General features: G+C 40.1%; 1 protein-coding gene across 1 annotated transcript in view; it reads right to left on the bottom strand.

Annotated features, from left to right (window-relative positions):
- The window catches only part of si:dkey-34e4.1 (carboxyl-terminal PDZ ligand of neuronal nitric oxide synthase protein), a 58259-nt gene extending 34825 nt beyond the window's left edge, over nt 1–23434 (bottom strand). The window contains exons 1-2 of the mRNA XM_067574433.1: nt 22810–23434; nt 19918–19989 (exon numbers count right to left, since the gene is read on the bottom strand). Coding sequence (XP_067430534.1) covers nt 19918–19989; nt 22810–22914 — 177 coding nt within the window. The 5' untranslated portion in view covers nt 22915–23434. The remainder of the gene's footprint in view (nt 1–19917; nt 19990–22809) is intronic.
- Nucleotides 23435–25604: the final 2170 nt, after the last annotated feature.

The raw sequence follows: 25604 nt of genomic DNA, 5'->3' as shown, positions 1-25604 counted from the left end.
CAATTCCCAGGATTTGGGGACTTCCAAGGAATTTTGCTTTTTTCCCCCCAATTGGGCACACAAAGAGACGACTGTTGGAAGCTGAACTGAACTGAGAGACACAACAGCGTTTACCGTGAAAAGAGACTTCTTGGAAATCAAAGTAGCAGCAAACAAGTTGAAAACAAAATTAGCGAGTTTATTTATGTTAAACTCCCAACTGTGTGTGCTAATTTTTGGAGGAGGAAATCACATGTTTTGACAGTCAAGCAGCTGCCTCTTTCAATGTCCCATTAGTTTAAACAATGAAGCGGAGCTTTAATCACCGCTGCTCAACTAGTCTCTCTCCCTGTGAGTAGTATTTTCAGACAGGCGTCTCAGCCTCACGGCCAAACAGGGAGGACGGAGTGACTCCCATGACACCGTAGAGGCCCGAACCTCCGGAGTGAACTGGCACATCTCATCATTAGTCAGCAGGAGCGTGTATGAAGGAGCAATTACCTTGACAGACGCCACGGACGATGACCTTGGCCTAGATCAAAAACAGACAGGGAGTTTGTGTTTGTGCATGCTGGCTGGTTTGCGTGTGAAAAAAAGAACGATAAGGAGCTAGATAGGCTATCAAAATTAAAAAAAGCGTGTACTTGTGTGCGTTTGCTTGCCGGTGCCTGTCTGTGCCTACGTGAGCGGCTTCCGCATGAGTGCAGATATTATGGATTGGACTCCTGGGCTCCAGTCTGTTGGCAGCCCCCAGCGAGCAGCAGCAGTCTGGTCCTGTGGTAGAGAAGGTGCTAACAGGAAACAGCCCGATTAAAGGGCTGCTTGATGGGGGCTTCTCGATGACAGCGGGGTTACACGCAACACTGAAATTTTACTGGCAGGGTGTAGAATAACTGGGGCTTTTATTGTGAAGTGAGCAAGTTTTTCAAATAGAGTTTGGGGCAGTTTTGATTGAAGGGTTTCTGTTTCTGTTGAGCTTTTACTGCGACTGCTTCACAAGAATTTACTCTTTACTCTGGATTTTAGTGACAATCTTCTGGTCGACAGATAAGCAACCACAGCTGGCAGTGACACTGTGCCAGCTCCATCTGGGAGCTACAGCTGTGACTTTTCTAGATAAATGACTTTCATTACTTACACTGCGAGTGTGTTTATAGCTGACAGACAGAATTGATCAATTCTGGCCCTTGTTAATACGTCTGTACAGGAGCAGGGAAAGAATCAAAGCTCTTGAACTCTGGGAGGAAACCATGTGGTGCACTTAATTGATAATCATAATGTCCTTCGTTTAGAATTAAAAAGCAGCGAGGTCAGGAAGGGAAGGTGCAATGGAAGAAAACAGTAAATGTGATGTGGGATCAGTTAACCTGTACCTCTGGAGAGGAATCAACTACTCCTGATGCAGGCTTGTCAGAGGAAGCAGCTAAGCCCCAGTGCGGGCCCAGGCAGGCACTCCTCCAGTGTCTGTGCCCTTGCAGTGAGAATGGACCCACGCCTGAGTGAGTCGCTGACAGGCACAGTGAAAGGACAGCCAGTCCCAGAGCGCTGACGGCGGATACTCAGAGTTAGTCACATGTGACATGAAGGAAATACAAAGGAACGACCTGAGCATGCCAAACACTCACTCTCGGTGACATATGTGCAGAAAGGTGCACACAGGTACACACGAAATACCACGTGTGCACTCGGGAAGGCAACGCAAGGATTTCCTGTCCCTGAATGGACATATAGTCATGAGGTTACTGCCAGCTAAAAACCCAAATCCACAGTGATGTAACACCGAGTTCTGATCTCATCTGTGTTTCAGACAAAATAACAGATGGGCTTCAACATGTTTTAAAAATGGTGAATCAGGAAGACACGTCCTAACTCCTGGAAAAGATGGAGGAAAAGCAGTACTACACCTTCAGTCTTCAGACGGTCTGACACAGAAAACGTCATTTAGCGGGTTAAATCAAATTAAGAGACAGTGGTGACTCCTGATCTGAGTCACATGTAACGCCAGTGAAATTGAAGAAAATGAGACACAGTTTATCAGATCATTGTTGTTGTAGTTGGAGCAGCGGGGACTCAGTTATACATCTTCTGTGGTTCTACTGCAAAGTAAGATCATTTTAGGCTGGAAAATGTTATGTTTTGGGCAACTGGTTAAACAACTATATAGATTAACCCTCACCCTAATCCTGGTTTGGATGGCCCTTGGACCCTAATAAAGGTTTATGTTGGTAATAGATGTATCTGGTTTAGTTACTCAGATATAAAGTAATGTGTGTAATGATTTAGAGTTTGTAGTATCTCATGTGTGCTGAGATTATGAAGTAATTGTCTTTTACAAATGATCTTGTTTCTTTCACGTTGTCTGTAATCTCTGCTTTTGTCTTGTGGGCATTTCATTTGTATGTATGTGTATGTGTATGTGTGTGAGTGTGTGTGTGTGTGTGCGTGTATGGTTGTGAGTTCTCAGTTCCCTTACGTAATGAACACAGTTTAACCAGACAAATAAAAGATGGAGTAATTTGATTAACCACATAAACAGCTAAGTCTGATTATATTATGTTTTTTCTTTCTAACAAGAGCATTTGTCAAAAAGACAACAGTGGCTACATTCAGTGATAGTGTTTGTCTGTTTACACAAATGACAAAAAAGATTAGTCGAGGAATCGATCGACAGAAAATTAATCAGCAATTATTTTGATAATTGATTTGTTGTTTTGAATCATTTTGTCCAGAAAAAAATGACAAAATTCTCTGGTTCCAGTTTCTTAAGTGTGAATATTTTCTGGTTTCTTTAGTTCTCTGTGATAATAAGCTGAATATCTTTGGATTGTGGACTGTTGGTTGGCAGAAGACAACAAATTTGATATTCCAAAACAGGGCTTTAGGAAACAGTGATCAACATTTTTCACCATTTTCTGACATTGTATAGACCAAACTACTGATCGAATAATTGTTAGTTGCAGCCCTAAATGACAATAAGTATTTCTTTACACTCAATACGAACAACTTCCACAAAGCCAAGCTGGTGATGGATAATCTGCCAGCTATGCTCAGCGACCAGGACGCATGCCACTGCTTTCTAGAGCGAGTACATAGTTTCATATCATTTCTAAAGTGCCTCACTGGCTCAACAAGCAAAGCTGTCTGGATTTAGCCAGGAGTATATATTACAGTAAAGAAGTCTTTTTGGCTTCAGTTACTGTTTCTGCACTGGTTATGCTATATTTCTTTTCAGTCAAAAATGAAAGCAAACTGTCTGAATGTAGAAACAACAAGCTGGCAGGCAGGCTGAGGAATAAGGTAAGCCAGTGGGGCATCCTGCAACAAGAGGTTAACACCATGGTGATGTGGAGATGCTGAGTGCGGATCTGTACGATGCAGTAGTCTGGCAAAGCAGCAGTCAGAGTAATAGGATTACTAGAACGAACGCTGTCAGATCACAGGCCCTAAAATCCCCTTAGCACCCAGTACGGGGGGCCAACCGTCACTGATCTACATCCGTGGTACACTTTATAAACACAGTTACAAGGTTATGCTACTGTACAGTGATGGAGATGATCTCTAGGTAGGGCAACAAGACAAAGTTAATTAAGAAAACACTTATCCAGAGCTGAAACAATGAGTCAAAAAAGTGATTAGTCAGTCAACAGAAAATGAATCAGCAACTATTTTGATAATCAATTAATCAGTCAAAACTCGAACCATTCTCTGGTTGCAGCTCTAAAGTGAAGATTTTTACATAATTGTCAGCTGAATGTCTTTGGTTAGGGAGTGTTAGACAGATATAAACCACAAAATTAATCAATCGGATTAATTTTTCATGAAAATCATAATCAGTTGTAGGGCGGCAACTAAAGATTCTTTTCATTCTTGATCAATCTGCTAATTATTTTCTCGATTAACTGTTTAGTCTATAAAACAGCAGAAAATAGTAAAAAATGTCCATCACAATTTCAACATGACATGACATCATCAAATGTCTGTTTTTTTCATCTGACCAACAGTAAAACATTTGAAGAGATTCAATTTACTGTACAAGGAAAAGGAGCAGATGCTCACATTTGAGAAGCTAGAAGCCTTAAATTCTTGGCATTATTGCTTGAAAATTGACTTAAGCGATTAACCGATTATCAAAATAGCTGGCCATTAATTATCTGTTGATCAAGTAATTGATTTATTGACTAACCATTGCAGCTCTAGTTAGTTGCAGTACTCTAAAGTAAATCATATTTTCCAATTTATTTTCTTAAATTAGAGAAAAATTGAACCACTGATGATTAAACATTTAATTCTTTCACTACAAAAAAGAATCAGTTAGGAGTGGCTTGTGTGTACTGTATGATTAGCCTGGACACACATCTCTGCTTCTAAACTGTAGCTCTACATGCCTGCCACTGCAAATGGAAAACACAAATGTGAACAGACAGCACCATGGAGAGCCTACAGGTGGTCTACAGGAGGTGCATGATGACCTGGTAGAACAGAAAAAAACAAAGGCAGCAACAACTAAGTATGAGGACCAACCATTAATAAGTCAGGTTTGAGGCTAAATGCATGTTAACCCTGTTTCAGGGGGGGTAAACACAGGGTGTGAATCGGGGGCACCATCTGTGCCTTAGATGCAAACGTGTCCCAAAAAGCCCCTTGGAAGAGGCTTTAAGAGTGTGTGAGAGCTTTCATAAAGCTCAATCATGAGTAGCTTAAATCCTTACAGACAGACAGCTCATCATCTAGCCCACTACACCGGCAACAACTTATCTGACAACAGAAGGTTGGACAAAATGTGCCATCACATGGCACTGATTGATGACAGTCACCTCCACTCTACTTACTGCTGTCTGCACTCCCCTGAACCCCCGGTACACTTCACAAAATATTTGACAGAAAACTGTGAAGACATTGGATCTGGCCTGCATTCATTTAATTTAATTAATCAGGTAGCTTATTTTGTGTTTTCACTTGGTGGCACTGTCAGTAATGCACTGCAGCAAATTAGAGGCAATCAAATGGCTCAAAAACACTGAATTCCTTTTGTGAAGAATCAAAGATGTAAAGAAGATGAGTAGTGTGGCTGCGATAACGGTGATATGGAGGCCACATTATTCTACATTGTGGAAAAGAGAAACCCAAGATGTAACAGCAGGTGTTGTAGTTCAGTTCATGAATGTTGGCCAAACATTATGGTGTTATATCGTCCAAAAATGACAATTTGGTGACAGAACTCTCAATGTCTAATATCTACCGTTAACCGTAACCAGAGGTTACTAAGATGAGGTCAGTTGAGTAATACTGTTAGCCGGGATAATGGAGCCAGGATAATGCTGGGCAGTCACGACACACTCCTGCACTTGTTTGATGTACCTGATGTAGGTGACAGCAAGGGGAGACAGAGACAATGAGACAGAAAGATAAGAGAAAGAGATCTAAGGAGCTCAGGCTTAAACAAAACTCCCCAAACACACACAGAAAGTGAGAAGCCAGACCAGTCAAAGATTACACTGAAATCCAAATGGGATCAATTATTCAAAAGAAACACAAGAAAATATGAAAAAAGTAACAGTTGGGGAAATTGAGATTCCGCTCCAAAAATATGCTAATGCCTCCAGTGTAAATGATTAGATGGCTTATGGGCTGTTTCTTTCCTCATTATGCATTCAGTGTTACTGCTCTGATGGGCTGATGCAAGTGGAGATAACAATGAATGCAGCACAACAGTTTCTCAAACTTTAATTGCGGAGCAGTGTGTTATACAATACTTAACTAAATCACACATTGAAAAAGACTCTGTTCAATCAGCAACTGAAACCAATTCTGACAGACAGACATTAACAAATAGTAAGTTTGACAGGCAGGGATGTGGCTCTCTGCCAGACCGAGACGCTGTTAGTATGAGTGACAGACACATTAGGCCTGTCATCTGGGCAACAGAGAATACGTTATCTTGTTAGTGGCTGTGTGGACGGCAGTGTCGGTTGAAGCAGTTTAGAGTCATAAGAATGAAAAGCAGCAGTTTGCACACATCATTTATCCAATTAGAGCATAACAGGGAGCGGCGACCATTGTGCCCACATCGGACTACAGCACAAAACACAATCCCATTGACAAGTCTCAGATTCCTAAAAGCATTGATGAACCAGTTATACTCAGCAGATGAAATGAGGGTTTTAGTGACAACAGAAAAACAAAATAGCAACTGTGAAATGTATCCAATGTATGAGAAGGTCCATATATTTACTAAATAAACTGGCCCTTACAGAAGCAACATACTTTGACAGATGTTAAAAAATCCAGTCAGAAACTATTGAAATATGATCATACTGTATACTCTGCAATAGACTCCAATATTCCATTATTTATCAAGAATATATTAAGAAATGTATTATAAATCCAGTATAGTGTATTATTCAATATCTTTCATATACTGCACATTATTAAATATATGTTAATATATTAGATCTCCATACAGGGTCACCCCAAGACATTCTGGGACTTAAAGGCCTGAATAGTTTAGCAGTTAGATTGACAGAGTTGAGTAAATTTAGCTAAAACATTGGTTCTGTAAGTTTCCTTTTTAGTGCAAGAAGATACGTTACAATGGAATTGTTTAACATTTTGGGAAATGTTAAATGTCACATAACGATGCTTATATCAGTACAAAAACCAAAGTGTAAAAGGGACATTGTGGTTTTATGGGGGTTTTTCTCAAGCCACCAGGAAAAGAGATGTCTGTTAATCAGCAGATATATTTTTTTGAGCATCACAACCTCTGTGAAATGACTCGTTTCACTATCACAAATTGATCCATTCCATCTGATCACATTTTGAAAGTCTAGAAGAGCTGCACGATGAAATAGTTTTTATCCCCATTCAAGTTAGTCAAAGGGCTAAACCAGAAGTTAGCAGTCTCGGCTGGTGTGGTCTCTACTGTGGTCTCTACTGGATGCATTGGACCCATAGAGTGTACGCAGTATGTTTTCATCCAGGTATTTCTTTACAGCAGGAAGTGGCTTTTTTGGCTTCATGCGCCACTGAGCAACTTTTATAGGAATGAACGGGGCCCCTTCTCCGACGCTGTATCCAGTTCTCTTTATACATCCATGCTTTTTCTTGCCAGGTACTGTGACTTCCTGGAGTCTCCACTGGTTGTTTGGCAACCTCAGTGTAACAACGAGACCCGGTAAGGCCCCAATCAGACAGAGCGCTTTTTGCAGGTTACACCACGCTGCCTTTTTTGTTGAGGCCTACAATTTAAGAAAAGAGCAGCTTGCTACGTCTTTTAACGGTTATTTTGCTGTGAAGTGAGTTCACTCCAGGCCTGTTATTTTCATTTCAGATCATGGTAACTATGGTACCGGTAATAGCTCCGATGTCCAGACACTAGTTTGTCCTCCAGGATTGTTATCTCCACTTGTTGTTGTCACCACCACAGAAGGCCCACCTCTCAATTCATCCGACTGGACTATGACGCTGGGTGCTTTTCTGCTCTAAGTTGAACTTTTTTCAACTCAAGGCATTCAGGGTGCTCCTGCAAACACGTGAGGTGCATAGAGCAGAAAAACGCGAGGTGTTTAGCAATGCAAAAGCAGTGAGCAAAAAGCTACAGACTAAACAAACAAGATATAACATCTTAATTAGTGAGCTTTGGAGGTGCTTGTAGACAGAGTTTGTTACCTTTGTACAGAGCCAGGTTAGCTGTTTCCACCTGTTTCTATTTGTTGTGCTAAGCTAAACTAACTGGCTACTGGCAATATATTCACATCTAGCGCACAGACCTGACAGTAGTATCCATGTTCTCATCTAATTTGGAACAAGAAAGCTAATAGTTTCCCAAAATGTCAAAATATTTCTTTAACTTACTACCAAAATGCACACAAACCTTCAAATACTTGCTTGCACATTTCCCTCATATGATACAGCTGTCATTCTGGTTGTCAGTGTTAGCTGATACTCAAGCCTGAAGCGTAGTTCAATACATTTCACCAAACCACAGAATTACTCAGAGTTACATTACGTGATTACCAAGTAAAGGTTAAGTTTCAGATTCACGTGTCTCTTTATGTCCATACACGCACATTCCCTGTCTCTCACTCACCCACATCTTAGAGGCTTTTTGTTTCTCTCTTGCCCTTTCGCTTTCTCTCTTTTCAGGGCATCAATGAGATTACTTTAAAAAGTCAATACAATTTAGTTAATTTCCATCCCTAATATTTGTAGCCAGTGACGGTTATGTTCTTGCACACCTTACAGAGAATAATTTGGTTGCTTAAAGGGGACATATGCACATTTCCAGATCTATATTTACAGCATATTCTGGGGCTCTACTGGAATATCTTTACATGATTTACAATTCAAAAAACTCCCTATTTATCCTGTACTGGCCCAGAAAATCACAAAAAGCATGACATGTCCCCTTTAATGACAACCTGTGTTGAAGAACTCATTCACGTGTCAACCTATGTCTAGCCAAGGTCAGAAGAAGGGCCAGATGAGTCACTTTGACCCATTTAGATTAGAGAGATAGACTACTGCCAGCCTGAGTCACTGTGTCCGTCTGTTTGCTATTAGTTTGCTTACGCCATGTATTTGTTGTGTATCCAAATATGTAAAACATAATATTGTTATATAAAGGTTCAACTTGTACTGTTTCCCGCATGTTTAAACCAACACAGAGGCGAGATATGAGAAGGAGAATGCATGGAAGTGTAAATGTAGTTACAGTGAAACAGAGATGAAGGAATAAAACAAAATGGGGTGGGGGGTGAATGATAAGAGTGGGAGAATTAGACCTTGAGGCTTCCTATGTAGCACGCTGGAACAAGATGAGAGAAGTGAGATGAATGTACACACACACACACACACACACACAGACACACGACTCCAAATCACATTTAGAAGTAGGGCAGCCTGTCTGCCAGCTCAAAAGCCTGCAGCGCTTTCCTCAATCATTATCCAACAAACGATACCGTAATACAACAGGCCTAGTTTATCTGCCTACTCATGCTAAGATAGAATGCTTCCAGGCAGAGGCGCACAACTTACAAACCTGACACATGTTTATTTTAAGAAATATGGATAATTACTTTCTGCTAAAATGCAGAATTTAATTTGTGTGAATATTAATAAAAACATTTTATCTTCTGTCTTCTTCAAAATTGAATTCCATTGCAGGGAGGCAGAAAAAGTAGTGCATCTTGATTTAAACTTCATCCATACATACAGTATATTCATGACAGAACCAACAGGCTTAGTTTCAACATCCATGTCAAACTTTGAGCCCATCCCAAACCTGAAGATGAGTCGAGAAAGACATGTCTTGGCAGCAGGACTGGTTGCCAGGGAGACCTGAGGAGCGGCCTGACATTTGTGGTTAATTCAGAGCTGCAGAATAATAGAGAGGGAGTGAGAGCACAACAGCACCATTCATCAAAAGACGAACTGAGGCAAACCATGCCACTGAACAAACCTAATCGGTATATCAATTGGCTGTGTGGACAGCAATCAGGATGACTGAATTTGTAAATTTGCAGAAAAGAGAATTACTAACAGAGAAAGGAAACCACACAAAGTTATGATTTTTAAGGAATAGCAGGTGGAGCAGTGACCTCATGCAGAGAGGAGCAGATACAGTTGATGACAAAGAGTTCTACTTCCTCTTTCACCACAAAAGATGCTTGAAAGCAAAAACACACTACTAATAATAATGAGTAAAGATGCTGCAGTATATGGGTTAATCTAAATGAACCAAATTAGCTGAAGCACACTTGTATGGAATCTTATGTTATAATGTTAGGGTTTATTTTATGCTTAAATACTTTATGCTTCTTATTGGCTTCTACAGATATTTCCTAGCAAGTGGTTTACACATTACTTAAATGTTTACTAGCTAAGACGTTTTCTGTTTAGTAAATCACTGGTTTGAAACTAGCTAGTAATTACTTAGGAAGGACTTTACACACAAACTTAGTGATGGATTTACGACCAGCAATCCAGTCCTGGTTTGTAGTAGGGCAACATTGGTTTGATATTTTGGGAAATATGCCTACTTGCTTTCTTGAATTTTCTACCTCTCTTACATTTGTCCACTAAATATATGAAGCTCTACAGCCAGCAACCAGATAGCTTAGACTGGCATAAAAACTGTCTCTAACAAAATCCACCTACCAACATGTCTACAGCTAACTATTAATTAAATAAATAATATAAGGTTTTGCAGGGAGTCTATGTGCCAGACTATTCTTGGCTGTGCGCAGTGATTTTCTGGAGTCATGTCATCAACTCCAGCTTCAGCCAGGCTGGCTTTTTCCCCATATTGTCAGTCTTTGTGCTAAGCTAAGCTAACCGGCTGCTAGCGGTAGCTTCATGTTATAAAGACATATAGGAGAGTGATATTGATCTTCTTGTTTAACTTCTAACAAAAAAGCAAATACGATTATTTCCAGAAATCTTGACCTGTTCCTTTAAGGTGCAATTATTTCTATTGCTCACTGGGAGTGGTGTGAATTACCAGTAAACATAATCAGAATCTAACATTTTAGTTTCTGTTGAGATTGTGTCAGAGAAGTGATGATTCATCACTGTGTTGTTACTGTGGTTATATTTGAGGGTGTTTCACACCTGCACTTTTTAGTCCGGTTAAATCAAACTCTAGTTCGTTTTCCCCCTCGGTGCGACTTGTGTGGACAGGTGTGACCACAGTAATTGTGCTTGGGTGCAGACCAAAACAATCACACTGAGACCTTTCAGAGGAGGTGGTCTCTGTCCGGTCCCCAATGAACTTTGGAGTGGTTTGTTTGTGGTGGGAATGTGATCGGACCTCGATCCAACACAACTACTAGGTGTACTCTGCAAGTTTGAACAAAACGGCTCCCGTAGCCAGGTGAGCTTTGCATAGTGGGATGTGGATGAGTGAATTTAACAGTTGCTAACAACTAGTCAAGGAATGAATCAAGGTCGGACCTGGACTAACGCAACGTAGTACGTTGTATTTGGCCAGTGGACCTCCATCAGGACCTTCTTCCTGTGTTTATGTTCTTGTTCCTGCCCCAGACACATCTGACCATTGAGTGAAGTGAACATTCTTACATGGCTTGTGGTCTTGTATTTTGGCTCGCTTGGATTTTTCTCTGTGTGAAAAAAAAACCAAACAAACCAAGGGGAAAACACCTCAGTTCACCAACTCATCAACTGATTCAGACCAGAGCAAACAAAGTATACGTGTGAAAACGCCTTCAAGTTTGTCGTGCTCTTGTATTGGACTGCACCATACTGTAAGATGTTCCTGTTATTTTGTCCATTCTTTGTATATGTCCAGGGCTTTCTGGCTTATACGACTCTCATACAGTATTCTGTATAAACAGAAAGACATATGAGCACCCTGATGCAAAATGTGCTCATATCATTGCAGATAACCAGGTGCAGGAACACACCTACAAACACACACATACATACAGACAGTACCCACCCAATACACCCACACACGTGCCCAGTTTCTGGTCTGTTGACTTTAGTTGTGTTTGTACTTGAGATTAGCTGCAGAGAGCTTTACAGCAGGCAGTTACAAACAGGTTTTATGACTGGTCAAATGAGTTTCTAGCTATGAGCTCCACAGGGACCTTTTACACTGTAATGTAACTATAAGCTTAGACTTGCTGACATTTTGCAGTACCCCCAAATAGAGTAAAAATCACTGCCTTTGGACAGCTGGTCGAAAATGTCAATCCTAATCAGTCTGGGTGACATTTAAATTTTTAAGGTCCTATCTGACTTTTTTTGTCAAAAGAGTCTTATACAGCAAGTCTACTAACATCTTGGCTGTGCTTTTAGAAAATAATGATTTTTGAGTGTGGAAATACTATAAACAGAACTCTGTATCAATTTATCCAATGGATACAGAAAAGCGAAAAAGCCACAAATACACCAACTTTGCGTGCTGAGGCTGCAGAGGGCAGGGAATGCCTATGAAGAAATTGTGCCTTGAGGCTCTGCAGCAAAATAGAGTTCATGGCTTTAGAAATGCCTTCCTTGGGATGGAGTTTGTTCTGGGTGAGCGTGGGGGGGATCAGTGTATATAAGACTTGACTAATCATGGCACTGAAAGACATGCCATAGCCTTGGGGTAGATGATAAAAGTAGAAGCCTGTGTTTGTCTATGCGTGCAACATGATGCTAGTAGTGGAGGCAGGGACCACTCACCACCTGTCTGTCTATCCATGTGAGCAAAGACCTGCTGTCCCTTCAGTATATTTATCCACCCCACACACTAGTGTAGAGAAAACAAGAGTCTGCAGACATGCTAGCTCTGTGGGTCTGTGCTTAGACACAGCAGTGGTTTGAGCTAAATGCTAACATCAGCATGCTAACATGCTCACAATGACAACAGAGTTGTGAAGTGTGAAAAGCAATTTCGGGCACCTCTGTCTCTGGGAGTAAAACTCCCATTTATTTTTCCCATAGACAATGTTACGTGACTCACAGTTCAAGAACTTACTACTGCTTGGATCGGTATGAAACTCTCCCGGTTAAACTGTCAGTACAAAAGATGAACAACTGTGTTAGAAAATATCTGCTTCTTTAGTAAAATGTCTAAGGTACAAGACTGTGTACATACAGATTTCAGGGTAGAAGTTACAGCCAATCACTGAGCTTAAAATTCAGTCACATGCACCAAACACTGATTTTACAATCTAAAGAGTAAATCAGTTCAGTTTTAATTTCTGGGTCACTTTTGAGTGAATTCAGCAACTACAGCTATTAGTTACAACTTCAACGATGAAATGTTTCGAATTCATTATGCTCCCATTTGCACTCATGGCTTCTTCTCCATAGCAACAGTGGCCGAGGCTCATGGGTGTTGTAGTATTCTTCTACTGAGGAGATTGTTTGGGGGAAACCACTTCTGGAAGCAGCCGCCCTTCCCACTTTGCAACTCTATGTTAACGTTTCTGACGTTTAGCAGGTAATAACTACCATCTCAGTTTTACATGTTAGTATTTGTGAATTAGCAATGAAGACAAAGTGCAGTAGATTAGTTTAGGGGTCAATCCATCCATAAGTTGTCAAGAAATTTCACATTAGAGCTGCAACAATTAGTTGCCAACTATTACATTAATTACCAACTATTTTGATAATTGATAAATCATTTTGAGTCTTTTTTTGTTTGTTTGTTTGTTTCTCTGGTTCCAGCTTCTTCAATATGAATATATTCTGGTCTTGTTAGTCCTCTATGACAGTAAACAGAATATCTTTGGTTTGTGGACTGTTGGTCGGGACAAAACAAAAGATTTTAGGTTGCATTTTGGGCTTTGTGAAACAGTGATCAACATTTTTCACCATTTTCTGGACCAAATAACTAATCGATTAATCGAGAAAATAATCGTCAGATAAATCAATAATGAAAATAATCGTTAGTTGCAGCTGTATTGCACACAAAACAACATAGGCCCTTGAGTCAGGGAATCACCAAAGTCATTAGGCTTCATCCTCTGGGAACCATGAATGTCTGTACAAAATTTAATTTCAGTTTGGACTAAAGTGGTGGACTGAGTGACCTATGACTGCTGCCATCCCTAGGAAACGGAAACAAAGCAATATTGTCTGCTAAATAAAACAAAAAAAACATTGACACACTCCTACATTAGCTGAAGTTCTGAGTCATGGAAACACATTTTGAAGGTCAAATGAAACTGTCCACTTCCTCTGAAGGTCTGTGTCAAAGTGTTTCTCAGAGAGTTACAACTAACAGACGAGATCAAGCAGAAATTTACTTTCAAGCACTGATCACAGATAGTGAAAATGACTGTTGGCTAATCAAGAAGAATGGGACCCCCGTTCTCTGGAGGGTTTCGGATAAACAAAGGGTAACTGCACCCTTTCAAAGCTGAGATCACATCTAATCCAGTACACATATAGGTCACCCACTATGCTCTTGTACATCTGCCATTAAGCTAGCATGAATACAGAGTGAAAACAATGCCCCCCATTATGTGTCATGCCTCCCTAAATACTGCATATCCCGCATTCACACATTTGAGTGCACACAGAATAACCGACCACCCGCCCCCACTTTGCTATAGATCTGTAACCCCCCAGGAGTTAAGCTGTGCTCTCATTTCTGGTTTTCTGGGACATGCAGGGTGCGCTATTGTTATGCAAAAATTGTGATTCACCGATATTTAGGAATGATTTATGTTAAGTCCTACAGTATGTTGCAATCATACGTGCTGTTATCACTAATCTGTGTGTATCATATGTGTTCTGCAGCCTTCAGGCTTGGTTAAGCATTTGTTATGGCTAGCTGCCAAAATCTGACCATAAAAAATTAAGTGAAAGAAAGAGAAAAACAGAGGAAGGATATAACAAGTGGAAGTGAAATCTTTTTCTGTTTCTCTTGTGGTGGATTTAATTTAACTGCTGCCAAATTAGTTGACTGTTCCCACAGTGTCGTATGACAGGTGATCACATGAGCATGGAGAAAAGAAACTAGATGGCGAACAACAAACATACATGCTTTGCCTTCACCCTCCTTTATGATTTGGCAGTCGTAAAAGTCATGGGTTTTTGTAGACTGAATTCTCGGGCCCAGCAATTGGAAGATGTAAAGCCAATATTCTTAACCCATTGCCAATATTTACCCTTATATAACTGCCACTGCTTTTCAAACTCTAAAGCAGTTTTTCTATCTGCTGTTTGAGTTAAGTCTGAGGCGAAGAAGATACACAAAGTAAAACTAAAGTAATGTAAAAATAATTCTGGGCCCGTCTTTCCCACTAGATCCCTCTCCACAGCCAAACATCTGCTCCTGACTGAGTCATGACAGTTCAGCGAGCTCTCACAACTCAAAGGACCCATATTAAAATGGCAGAAACCAAAAAACATAAGGTTCGCCTCTCTCTCTCTCCCACAGCAGACGGAGAGATCTTCTCACGAAATGATCCGGACAGACACGGGGACAAATGCACTGAGAAGGGAGCCGTGTAGTTTCCAGGGAGACTCTTGGCAGTCTGAGGAAGGAGGCTGCATCCTGACGGACATGTGAGGGAGGCTTAAAATCCCATTAGAGCCGATCAAAATTCAAAGGGAAGCATAGCCTGCCCTCAGCCTAAAATCTATTCCTGTCAGCACTGAGTAGATAGCCAGAGATGGGCTAAATCGAGACAGTCTATTTCGGTAGAAGAAGAGTGAGGGGATGGAAAGAAAACAGCAGTGGAGGAGGGAGGAAGGGGGGTGTTGGAAATGAGGGAGTAAAGAGAGAGGGGGGAATGACAGAAAAATAGACAGGGGTAGGTGAAGAGAGAATAGCCTTAAACTTGTTTCCTTTTGTAGAGAGACAGTGGCCTCCTGTAAATAGTGCGTGTTTGTTTCTCAGGGGAATTCCAGTACAGATGTCCTTTTCTGAAGCAGTGAGCTGTGGATGACTACACTGAATCTCTCCAAGTGGATGCGGCAACACCAGCCTTTGTCATTCAGCCTTGTTAATTGATTTTGGGAGGTTGTTAGAATGCAAGGGGTCTCGCTATTAAGGAGCACTGGAGCTCACACACATTCATACTTACTACAGGGAGTGTGAACACACTTGCGCACCACTGAGGAGGTTTCTATGCCACTGGTCAAACTGAATGAAACAAATTCTTAAAAACCAACACAGTAGGAACAATCAACCATGATGGGAGGTTTTTGGGGTTTTTTTCCAGCAAAAAAATACTCTGAAAAGATCCACAGGATACAAGATTGTGTCTTTTCACTTCCTCGCTATGGGAATGGCAGGTGTGTGTGTGTTTGTAAAACTGCTGAAGACTTGACTCAACTAGCACAGCTCCTCTGCTCTGTCAAAACCCAGATTCACTGTTTGCTCTGAGATCATCAGGCCATGTTGTCTGCTCTTCCTCTCTCTCCCTTCTCATGTTTGCTCCTGTTTTCTCACATCGACTGAGACTAAAGAGATTAGCCGAGGGAGATGAAATGACTACGGTTCTGCCAGCCACCACGCAAACCCTTCCCAATTCCAAGACTTTCTCTCAAGTCTTTCTCCCACTGCCATCAGTTCATTCCTCACTCTCTTTAATCAGACTCCACTCCACTGAGTCACTGCAAGGCCCCTCTGCTAAAGAGTTGTGCTTTTAAATTAAAGACAAGGTCTTTGCTTTAGTGAAAAGAGATGAGGGTGAAGGGGTGCAGGAAGGCCAGTCAATATTCATCTCACAAAGCTAATTACATTTGACTTGGCAACCAAATCCTTAACGCGCGCGCCTGCCCTCTAAAATGCTCATGTGTTTGCATTCACACAGTGTAGGCAGGGAGTGAAAGAGTTCACTCCCCCCAAAAAGAAGTGGTGGACACAAAAAATACAGTCTTTACTTCCTGTGAAACCAGGAGCAGCACAAACAGCAGGTGCACTAGCAATGCAATGAAACATACTTTAAAACCAGACCATGTAACTTCCGAAAGAAAAAACACCCCACAATACTCCTTTTATAAATGGAAAGTTGAATTCATAAGCAAAGAAAATGCACCCTTTCTCAATTCAATACACTCAGGTCTTGCTGCTACAGCCTTACTTACATCTGGTATGACCATTAGCTACTTAGTTGCTAGATGGATATTGCAGTGTTTCCCTTACATTGATTTATTTGTGGTGGCCTGCCACAATATCAACATCGACAGCCACATGTTGATTTTCTATTTTTTTAATATTTAAAATGGCTAAAATCTTGTTTCACTGTAGAGCTGATTCACTCAGACCCTCCTTGCCCCCCCTCTTTCTCCCTCTCTCTCTCTCTCTCTCACAAACACATTGACAATGGACCTGTCTGTGAATAGCCCCTCCTCTCCGTGCACACTCAGGATCAAAACATGATCATGTGTGGGAGGAAGGATTGTTGTTGCCTTTTCCCCACAGAGAAGATGGCTGGCCAAATTCCTGAACAAAATCAAATCATGAACACCTCTGTACAAATTTGTCCAAAACTAATGCATTCAAGTTAACTCTGATAAGTGAAGACCCAACTCTTCAAATAAGTTATTGGTAAGCATGTAAGGAGTTAGTAAGGATAGCTATAAGTTAACAGTAGAGTACAGCTGGGTTGTCGAGGTTAGCGTGCTGTCCGGTATTACGTAATAAATAATTTAATAAAGTGTGGGTGTGCTTCCTTCCAACAGAATCTAATTCTGTGGGAAACAGTTTATTGTGTCTGTATAATGGACATTGCTGAGTCAGTTTGCTGACTTTCCAACTCTTTTTTTTACTTTTGGTACAACTGTTACACTATGTTTTAGTACTTCACAGACAATCATTTCAATAGTTTTATCACAAAGCTCAAGATAGCGCAACATTAGCTTGAGGTGGTGAAATAAGTTTAAGTTGCTTCTTTTTGCTGTTAGCATCTTCCTACACGGCCTTCATTTTACTGCAGTTTGTTGTATACGTGTCCTTTTATAAGAATCATTTCCACTTTGAAACTGGCTCCTCTGCAGTGGAGCCAACATTACTTTCACTTTCAGTCTTGCTTGTTGTTACAAATTTTGACAAATTACCTTAAAAGTCATGCTGTTATTATCATGGACAATTTGATATGGCACACTCCTCTGTGCCATTTGTAACCACGTGCGCTGCTGTTCAGTAAAAGTTACTTTAAAGAGTAACTCCACGCTAGATTTTTGGCCTCTATGGGTTGAAAGCATGGCTGTATTAAGGAGAACTTGATACCGCATTCAAAGATGGCGCCCATTTATTCCTATGAACATCTCCAGCCTAGACAGTTCAGAGCATGCACGTCTGAGACTTCCACTGGCCGACATCTAGTTGGCCCCCCCGCTCATTTGAATGGGATAAAATAATTCAATCATGCATCAATTTAGACTTTCTTTGTTATGGGACCAAATGTATGTATGTATGTATGCTCCTTTTCCAATGACTGTATATGGAAAAAATGCTTTTTGCGCATCACGAGACGGACCCGGTAGCTGTACGGTAATTACATGGTTTGGCCACTCTGTCAAATTGTGGCCAAAATGTATTTGAGACCACACCCAGATGTGAGGCAGGAGGATACATCACCGCTGCGCAGGCTGTGGAAAAAAGCATGTTGTCACTGCTAGTTGTCGGGTCAAACCAGATTATTAGACTGGGTGAAGTTACTCTTTAAAGCTCCAACTGTAAAGATACCATGACGCAGTAAAAACAAAGGCAAAGTCATCCACCGGTCAGTGTAATAACACAAGTCTATACATAGTAACAGCTCTCTAGTCACTGTCAGCAGAGATTATATTAAACACACATGACAAATTAATAAGTCAGAGGTTGTTTTTTTATAGATCGCTCCCTCTTATCTGCCAGACTCTCCAGATCACATCTGCCACAGGGGACTTTCTAAGGCAGCATTCTGCTCCATTCATTAGCCATTCAAAATACAAGGATACCCCATACAATAGGCCGAGAGTAACAGCTCATTCATTATTGATTCAGAGCTTTCTTTGGTACCGCAAGGGAACGTAATATACACAGATACACAAACCCAGCATGTATGCATCCACATGTGCACACACGCTCCGGCGTAAACAAGCGCTAATGACGCAGTGTGTGTATTTTTAAATAGGAACATCACATAAATAGATGCTGGTTAACAGATCTCGATTCGATGTAAAAACAACTAGGTCTTGTGTATTTTTTCCACAGAGATCATCTTTTTTTTCTTGTACCAATCAAAAGCGCCTCGACCTGTTTTATGTTCCGCGTCAGCCTACAGTGTATCACCCTGATGATCGTGTTTACTTTACAACCATATTGATTTGTCAGTTTGGGAAATAACAGGCTGCTATCTGCACACTCAGCTCAATCACACAGGAGCACAGACTCATAAACAGTCTGGATTTGTCTCTGTTCTATAGACCTACTTTGGGTTATTTTGCTTAAAATATGTCTCCTGACAGCGCACACACACACGGTGTCACACTTATGAATACACATCAGCCACTAACAAACTTTTACATCACAGGAGCTAAAACAACATAAAAGTCTTGAAAAACAAACATGTGAGGATTCCCCAAATGTTAGGAAAGAAGTTGAAATGTTACGCCTAAAAACTCATGCATCTTCTCAGAGAATAAATGCATGTTATGGCTTTTAAGTAGCTCAAGAAAAAAAAAAAAAACGAAATCACACACATTTCTTCTCTACATATTCACTCATCCAGGGTTAAGAGCCTTGTCGTGTCTGAACCGAGCTAGTCTAGTGAATCACACTTAGGTTAGAGAACCATCCTAGCTGTCTGATATGGCTCTGTGTTCGCTTCTGGCGGAAAAAGCTGGCCTGCTGGGACAATGAGAGGGGAAAAATGATTACATGATCCCCATAGTAGCACTGCTGATATAGCTTGATGAAAAAAAAACTCATCAAGCCTGTCTATGATATGATAGTGTGAATAAAAACGTGGGAAGTGGAGGCAGCATGAAAGAGAGAGACTTATAAGCTTATAGCTACAAAAAAAAAGGTTGATTTGAAGAACTCTTGTCCGTTCTAATAGACTATGAGGTCAACAGCGGACAATAATAACCAGCCACAGACTGAGTTTAATCAAAGGCAGCGATATCAACACAAACATATGTACTATTGAGCAGAGAAAGCCACACAAACCGCACCTCTTTTCTCTTTCTACAAAACTCATTCCTGCATTGCTTTCCCACGTCAGAGGTCGTGATCCGGTTGTCCAGCCGGTACGTGCGTCACTACATTCTCAATATAAATTTCATCTGACAGCAGCACACTCTTGGTATTGTGTGTGTGTGATTACCGTGTTATTGTCTGGATTTCTGTGAAGATAGTTTCTATCTTCCATCATGGAACAATCACCGCTGGGCTGAAGATGAGTGTGTGTGTGTGTGTGTGTGTGTGACTGTGTGTGCGCTTCTGGTCTTCAAAACACACGTGACATTATGTTTTCATCTTACCCGGATCCTCCTCATGGCTGCCACGATCTCCATCCGGCTGTTGGGCCTGGGCACGTCCAGACTTCCCACATACTGTAGTAAATAAACACACACAACCCGTGTGAAGAACATAAGAGGCAGATATATGGTCTCACACTACAGCTGCATGATTAATCACACATAATTAACTTAGTGGTATTATGTTTTAATCAGTCTAGCGCTATGGCTTTAAACAGATATTTAAATCATTTATATAATCTGTCAATATTTTCCCGATTAGCCATTTGGAAAATCACTGCTTCCCAAAGCCCAAAGAGATGTCTTCAAATGTCTTGTTTTGTCCCAGCCAACAGTCAACAATCCAAAGATATTCAGTTTATTATCGATGATGACTAAAGAAACCAGAAAATATTCATTCATATTATATTATAATCATCTAAGAGGCTGGAACTAGAGAATTTTGACTTTTTTTTCCTTAAAAATGACTAAAATCAATTAATAGATTAGTTAATTATCAAAATAGTTGCCAATTTTCTGTTGATCGTCTAATCATTGCAGCTCTAACTATAGTAGCGCTGTAACCAATCATAGCAATATAGTGTACAGCTTATTCAACTCCGTTCACATTCACTAAAGTGTCGCTACGGCAAAAATTAAGGATCTTTTATATGTTAATTTTAAAAACTTTTTAAAAACTGTTTGTCAGTAGTTTAAAACACACTACTTGTACTATGTGGTGATGCTCAGCCAACAAACTACAAGAACATTACAGAGACTGAGATGAAGAGGCTGTTTTAAAGACGCCAAGCAGATTCAGGATATCCAGCAGGGCTAATAAAACACAAGTAGCCTTGTGCTTCAGCTTTAGACCAGTAGCACTCCCATGTTTTAATCCTTTCTGCCGCTGTGCTTTTATGTTGTTGTTCTGTCAGTGGTTAGTCGATGCAGTGCAAATCACCTAAAACAACCTAAGATAAAGTTAGAGATTTATGTGTGTGATACCTTTAAATGTAAACTTAAAACCTACTGCTTTAGTCTGATTAGAATATTTTATGGGCGTTGTTTATTTCACTGCATTCATGTTCTAAGATGTTTTATTCCATCTCATCTGTTTTATTTGTAATTGTCCTTTATCTGTTTTTATCTAATTCTTATTAATATCTCTTTTGTGTTCATTAGTCCCAAATAGTTTTACTATTTACATTTGTTCTGTGTTATTATTGGCTTGTCAGCCATCTGTAAAGCTCTTTGAATTGCACTGTAGGACAGGTGCTATACAAATAAAGTTTGGTTGATTGATTGATTGATTGATTGATTTAGAGCTGAAAAGATAGAAGACAGAAGAGTAATTGACAACTACTTTGATAATCATTTAATTGTTTGAGTCATTGTCCAAGCAAAAATGCCAAATATTTGCTGCTTTTGTTCTGTTTTATATCATTATAAACTGAATAACTTTGGATTCTGGACTTTTGCTTGGACAAAAGACATATTAATAGAGTTGCAACTAACGATTATTTTCATGATATATTCATCTACCAGTTATTTACTCAATTAATCGATTATTCATGTGCCCCAGTAAACCGTGAAAAACATCCATCCGAGTTTCCAGAGCTCATTTTTACTCTACAAAATGTCTTGTTCTGTCTGACGAACAGTTCAAAACCCAAAGATAATCTGTTTATTATGATTCTTCATATATGTTATAAATTTTGTCATCCTGTTCGTTCGTGCTGTATTCCTGTAGTTTTGCTGTCTTAGTCTATTTTGCACACACAACATCATCAACAACATGCTCTTCCCGAGGTTTCTTCCATGTTTTTCCCCCTTAAAGGTTTTTTTTAGGGAGTTTTTCCTTATTTGAATTGATGGTCCAAGGACAGACAATGTTGTATTACTGTACAGATTGTAAAGCCCCCTTGGGCAAATTTTGATTTGTGATACTGGGCTATACAAATACAATTTATTTGACTTTACTTTAATTATAGAGTAATATGAAGACCAGGAAACACGTTTGGGAAGCTGCAACCAGTGAATGCTTGAACAATTAATTGATTATCAAAATCATGGTCAATAATTTGCTTGACTAATCATTTAAACAACTAATTATTGCAGTTCTACATTTTGATGTCATTTTCAGATCTAGGATATTGTGACAGGCAGTTTAAACTATTTTCTGGCATTTTATAGATAAAACAAGGAATCAGTGCATTGTGAAAATAATCTACAAATTTATCAATAATGAAAATAACAGTTATATAGTATAGTCATATTTTATGATAAGGATCACTAAAAGCTGAATATTGTCTTGCTGAGAGGTTAATTATTCCAGCGATTCTCAAACTTTGTCACATGAAGGACCCTAAAGTGACACAGATTAGACCACAGACCCCCATCTGATAAGAGTTTGTCTTTTAGATGTTTTATTACAGAAAGTGTATGAAACCCATGATCAAAATACTCATACATTCTGTCATTGTGTTACTTATGGACGGAATTACAGTGAAAATAAATGATTCCCCTTTTTGCTGGGGACCCCCTGAAACCCCCTCAAGGACCCCTAGGAGTGCCCAGACCCCACATTGAGAACCACTGAATTATTCAATGAATTGGGTTGGGGAAAACCTGAAAATACACTCAGTCCTGTTCACTTAGTAGGCAATAAAATATGCACCATTATAGTAAACTGTGTCTCTTAATATATTTCCTCCCTAAGTAAATAAACTGGAAATCTATAATACACTTGCACCACTAAACTACATGCGCCATGTGTTCAAACTTCATGATGGACCCTAAAGGGGTCCACTGCACCTGCCACTCCTCACCAAAACAACACAATACAGCCTAATGCAACTGTCAATGGACTGTAAAACGACACTGTGTCAAGATTAGGAGGGAAAAGTCTTATTTCACCTTGGCTTGGAAAGAAATCCCATGCTGGTAAGCCTCCTCATTGTGAAGCGGCACCCTCGAGTCCGCCACATCGTCCACCAGGTTGTACCTGTTCCTCGCGGGCATCGCGGGCTCCCACCAAACACCCCGACACGGTAAACACTGTTTAACAAGCACACACACAAATGTCGGCTGGGTTAGAAGCGCTACAATCCCCTGAGTGTGTACGGCGAGGCTCCAAGTGTGAGTTCCCAGTGGAAGCGCAGTCCATTGTTGTTGCTTCCAGCTTCAAAGGTCCCGTCCTCCACAGAGGGACAGATCTGGGGGCCCCCCTCCTTCCTCCTGTGACAATATAGCAGGAGAGAGACACTCCAGGATTTCCTTCCACTTCTCGTATATCACGCGGGATCGTGGAGTGTATGTATGTGTGTGTGTATGAGTGTGTGTGTCCAAAGCCACCGGGGATATCCAGCGTAAGCAGCAGCGGTGTTTCTCTCCGCAGGTGATGTTGCTCGTTGTGGGTATTTTTTTTATTTATATATTTATTTTTAATCCCGTCCTGTTGGTGGCCACGCTGCAGCCGTCTCTCTCTCTCTCTCTCCCCCTCTCTCTCTCTGTCTGTCTCTCTCTCTCTCTCCCTCCACAAAGCACAAAGCCCCTCATTGGAGCAAAGTTCCCAAGTATGATGCAACCGGGAGCTGGAGGGAGACAGGTCCTCCTCTCTAGAGATTAAATACACTTGCTCCTGCGAAGTGTGGGAGAAATTCTGCAGAAAAATTACAACAGAAACTCCCAAATTCAGAAGAAATTAATTTGAAAATGACATAACCTAAGAAGTCTATCTGCAGTGATTGAGAGTATTCCTATTTTCTGCAACTTTACACATAGTCTCCAAGCATACTACGTTTACAATTTTTCAAGTCTGTCTTAAAACAACAGTCAGGTGTCCATATGAACACTGGAAGAGGTTTTCCTCACTGTAATCATTCCTCCTGTTCATAGTGGCTGTTAAAGGATCCCTTTCAGATGTGCTTTCAATGTAAGTAAGTAAGTGATGGGGGCCAAAATCTATAGTGTGTCCACACAGTCATTTTGTGCAAAAATGCATTTAAAAGTTTATCTGAAGCTTATATGAGGCTTCAGCAGTCTGAGTTAGTCATATCAAGTGGATATTTGCCTACTACTTGATGTGACTCATTTGGACAGTTGAAGCTTCATATTAGCTTCAGATAAACTTTTACACACATTTTTGCACAGAAGGAGGACTGTGGACATTACTAATGGTCAGTATGAACAGTATGTTAGAGATTAAACTATTTAAGAGAATGTAAAACAGTTAATATCTTCACCTTGGCGAGCTACAACAGCAAACACCACACAATTTCTACTTCTACGAAGCTTATACATTTCTTATCTATTTTGTCTACCCTATTAATATACATGAGCAAGGAAAAATACACTTTTCAATATAATGGACTCCAGTACACCAGCACCACCCACTACCACCTCAATAATAAACATAAAGAAGAATTATCTCCTTTCTGACAATGTCAACAAATAACTGAAGGTGTACAAACTTTGCAGGAGCAGAATTTGTGGCACAGCTGTTGTATTGGATTGTACAGGTGTTCCTAATAAAGTGCTTGGTGAGTGTATGTAAGCAGATACTAATCACCATCAATAGGACTTATCCAATAATACAATGATACATTGACAGGGGCCATACTGCATATAATGATTTTTACTTTTCATACTTTAAGTACATTTTACTGCCAGTAATTCTGTAATTTTACATTGAATTTTAGTTTTCTTAATGCAACTCTTACTTGTAACTGAGTGTTTTTATATGGTGGTATTACTGCTGTTACTTGATAATCTGAGTACTTGTTCAACCTCTGTCTCTCTCCAAAAAAGGTCTAAAAAGATTAATATTTGTTCCTGTCATATAACTTGAAACATCTTATTTTTCTTTTGTTTTCTCTCAATCTAGGCTACATTTTTTTCTCCTTATTGCTTTATGCAGTGATTCCACTGTAGGCCATGAGCCGCGGGTTATTTTTCTCAACATAAAAGACATCTTTCAGGTTTTATTTTGCTCCCCGTAACATCATTACTGAGTCAGTTAGCTGATCAAATGGAAAAGATTCATCACACAGTCAAACCTGCCTCGGTTGTTTTCATCGTCCTTGGAGTTTTCCCACAGGAGCCCAATGAGTCTATTAGTAGATAACAAGACTTCAGTGACTTACAGCCATTAGTACCTGCATGACAAATTGTTCTGATGACTCTAAAATGACATCTCAGTTTAGAACAAATGGCTGTTTGCTCATAAAGTGCAAATGATGGAGTGTTAGTTGCCATGATGCTCATTAACACACAGCTTCCACTCAGCAAACACAGCTTTTTATCAGCCTTTCACCTCTTAACCATGCTGTTGTCAAACTACAGCTGCCAACAATATTAAGCCTATCATGCATGTTCAGGCGAATATTAAGCCTGTAATTGCAGCATCAGATGTTTAATTTGCATAAAAAGAGTGTCCTTCATTACACATATGCTAATGCTAGTACTATCACATCATTGATTAAATACTTGGCTGACTACTCAATTAAAAGTCATGTTGCTGAAGTACTGCAATTGCGCCCTCTGTTGGTTACTCGCTATAAGTAACTGAGAAGCTAAACTGCCATTTTACCATGTTTCCAAATGTGGTTTAAAATTAATAGAGCATACAAAATAAGTCTTTGTAAAGTATATAGCATGTAGTCGGTTACCTTACAGTTCAGAGGAAGCAGATATATGAGTCCTTGAAAATC

The sequence above is a fragment of the Thunnus thynnus genome, chromosome 19 (assembly GCF_963924715.1).
Source record: "Thunnus thynnus chromosome 19, fThuThy2.1, whole genome shotgun sequence".
In the NCBI taxonomy this organism is placed as follows: domain Eukaryota; kingdom Metazoa; phylum Chordata; class Actinopteri; order Scombriformes; family Scombridae; genus Thunnus; species Thunnus thynnus.
Note: the sequence above shows the minus strand (reverse complement) of the source record. Positions and strands in the feature narration are given on the sequence as shown.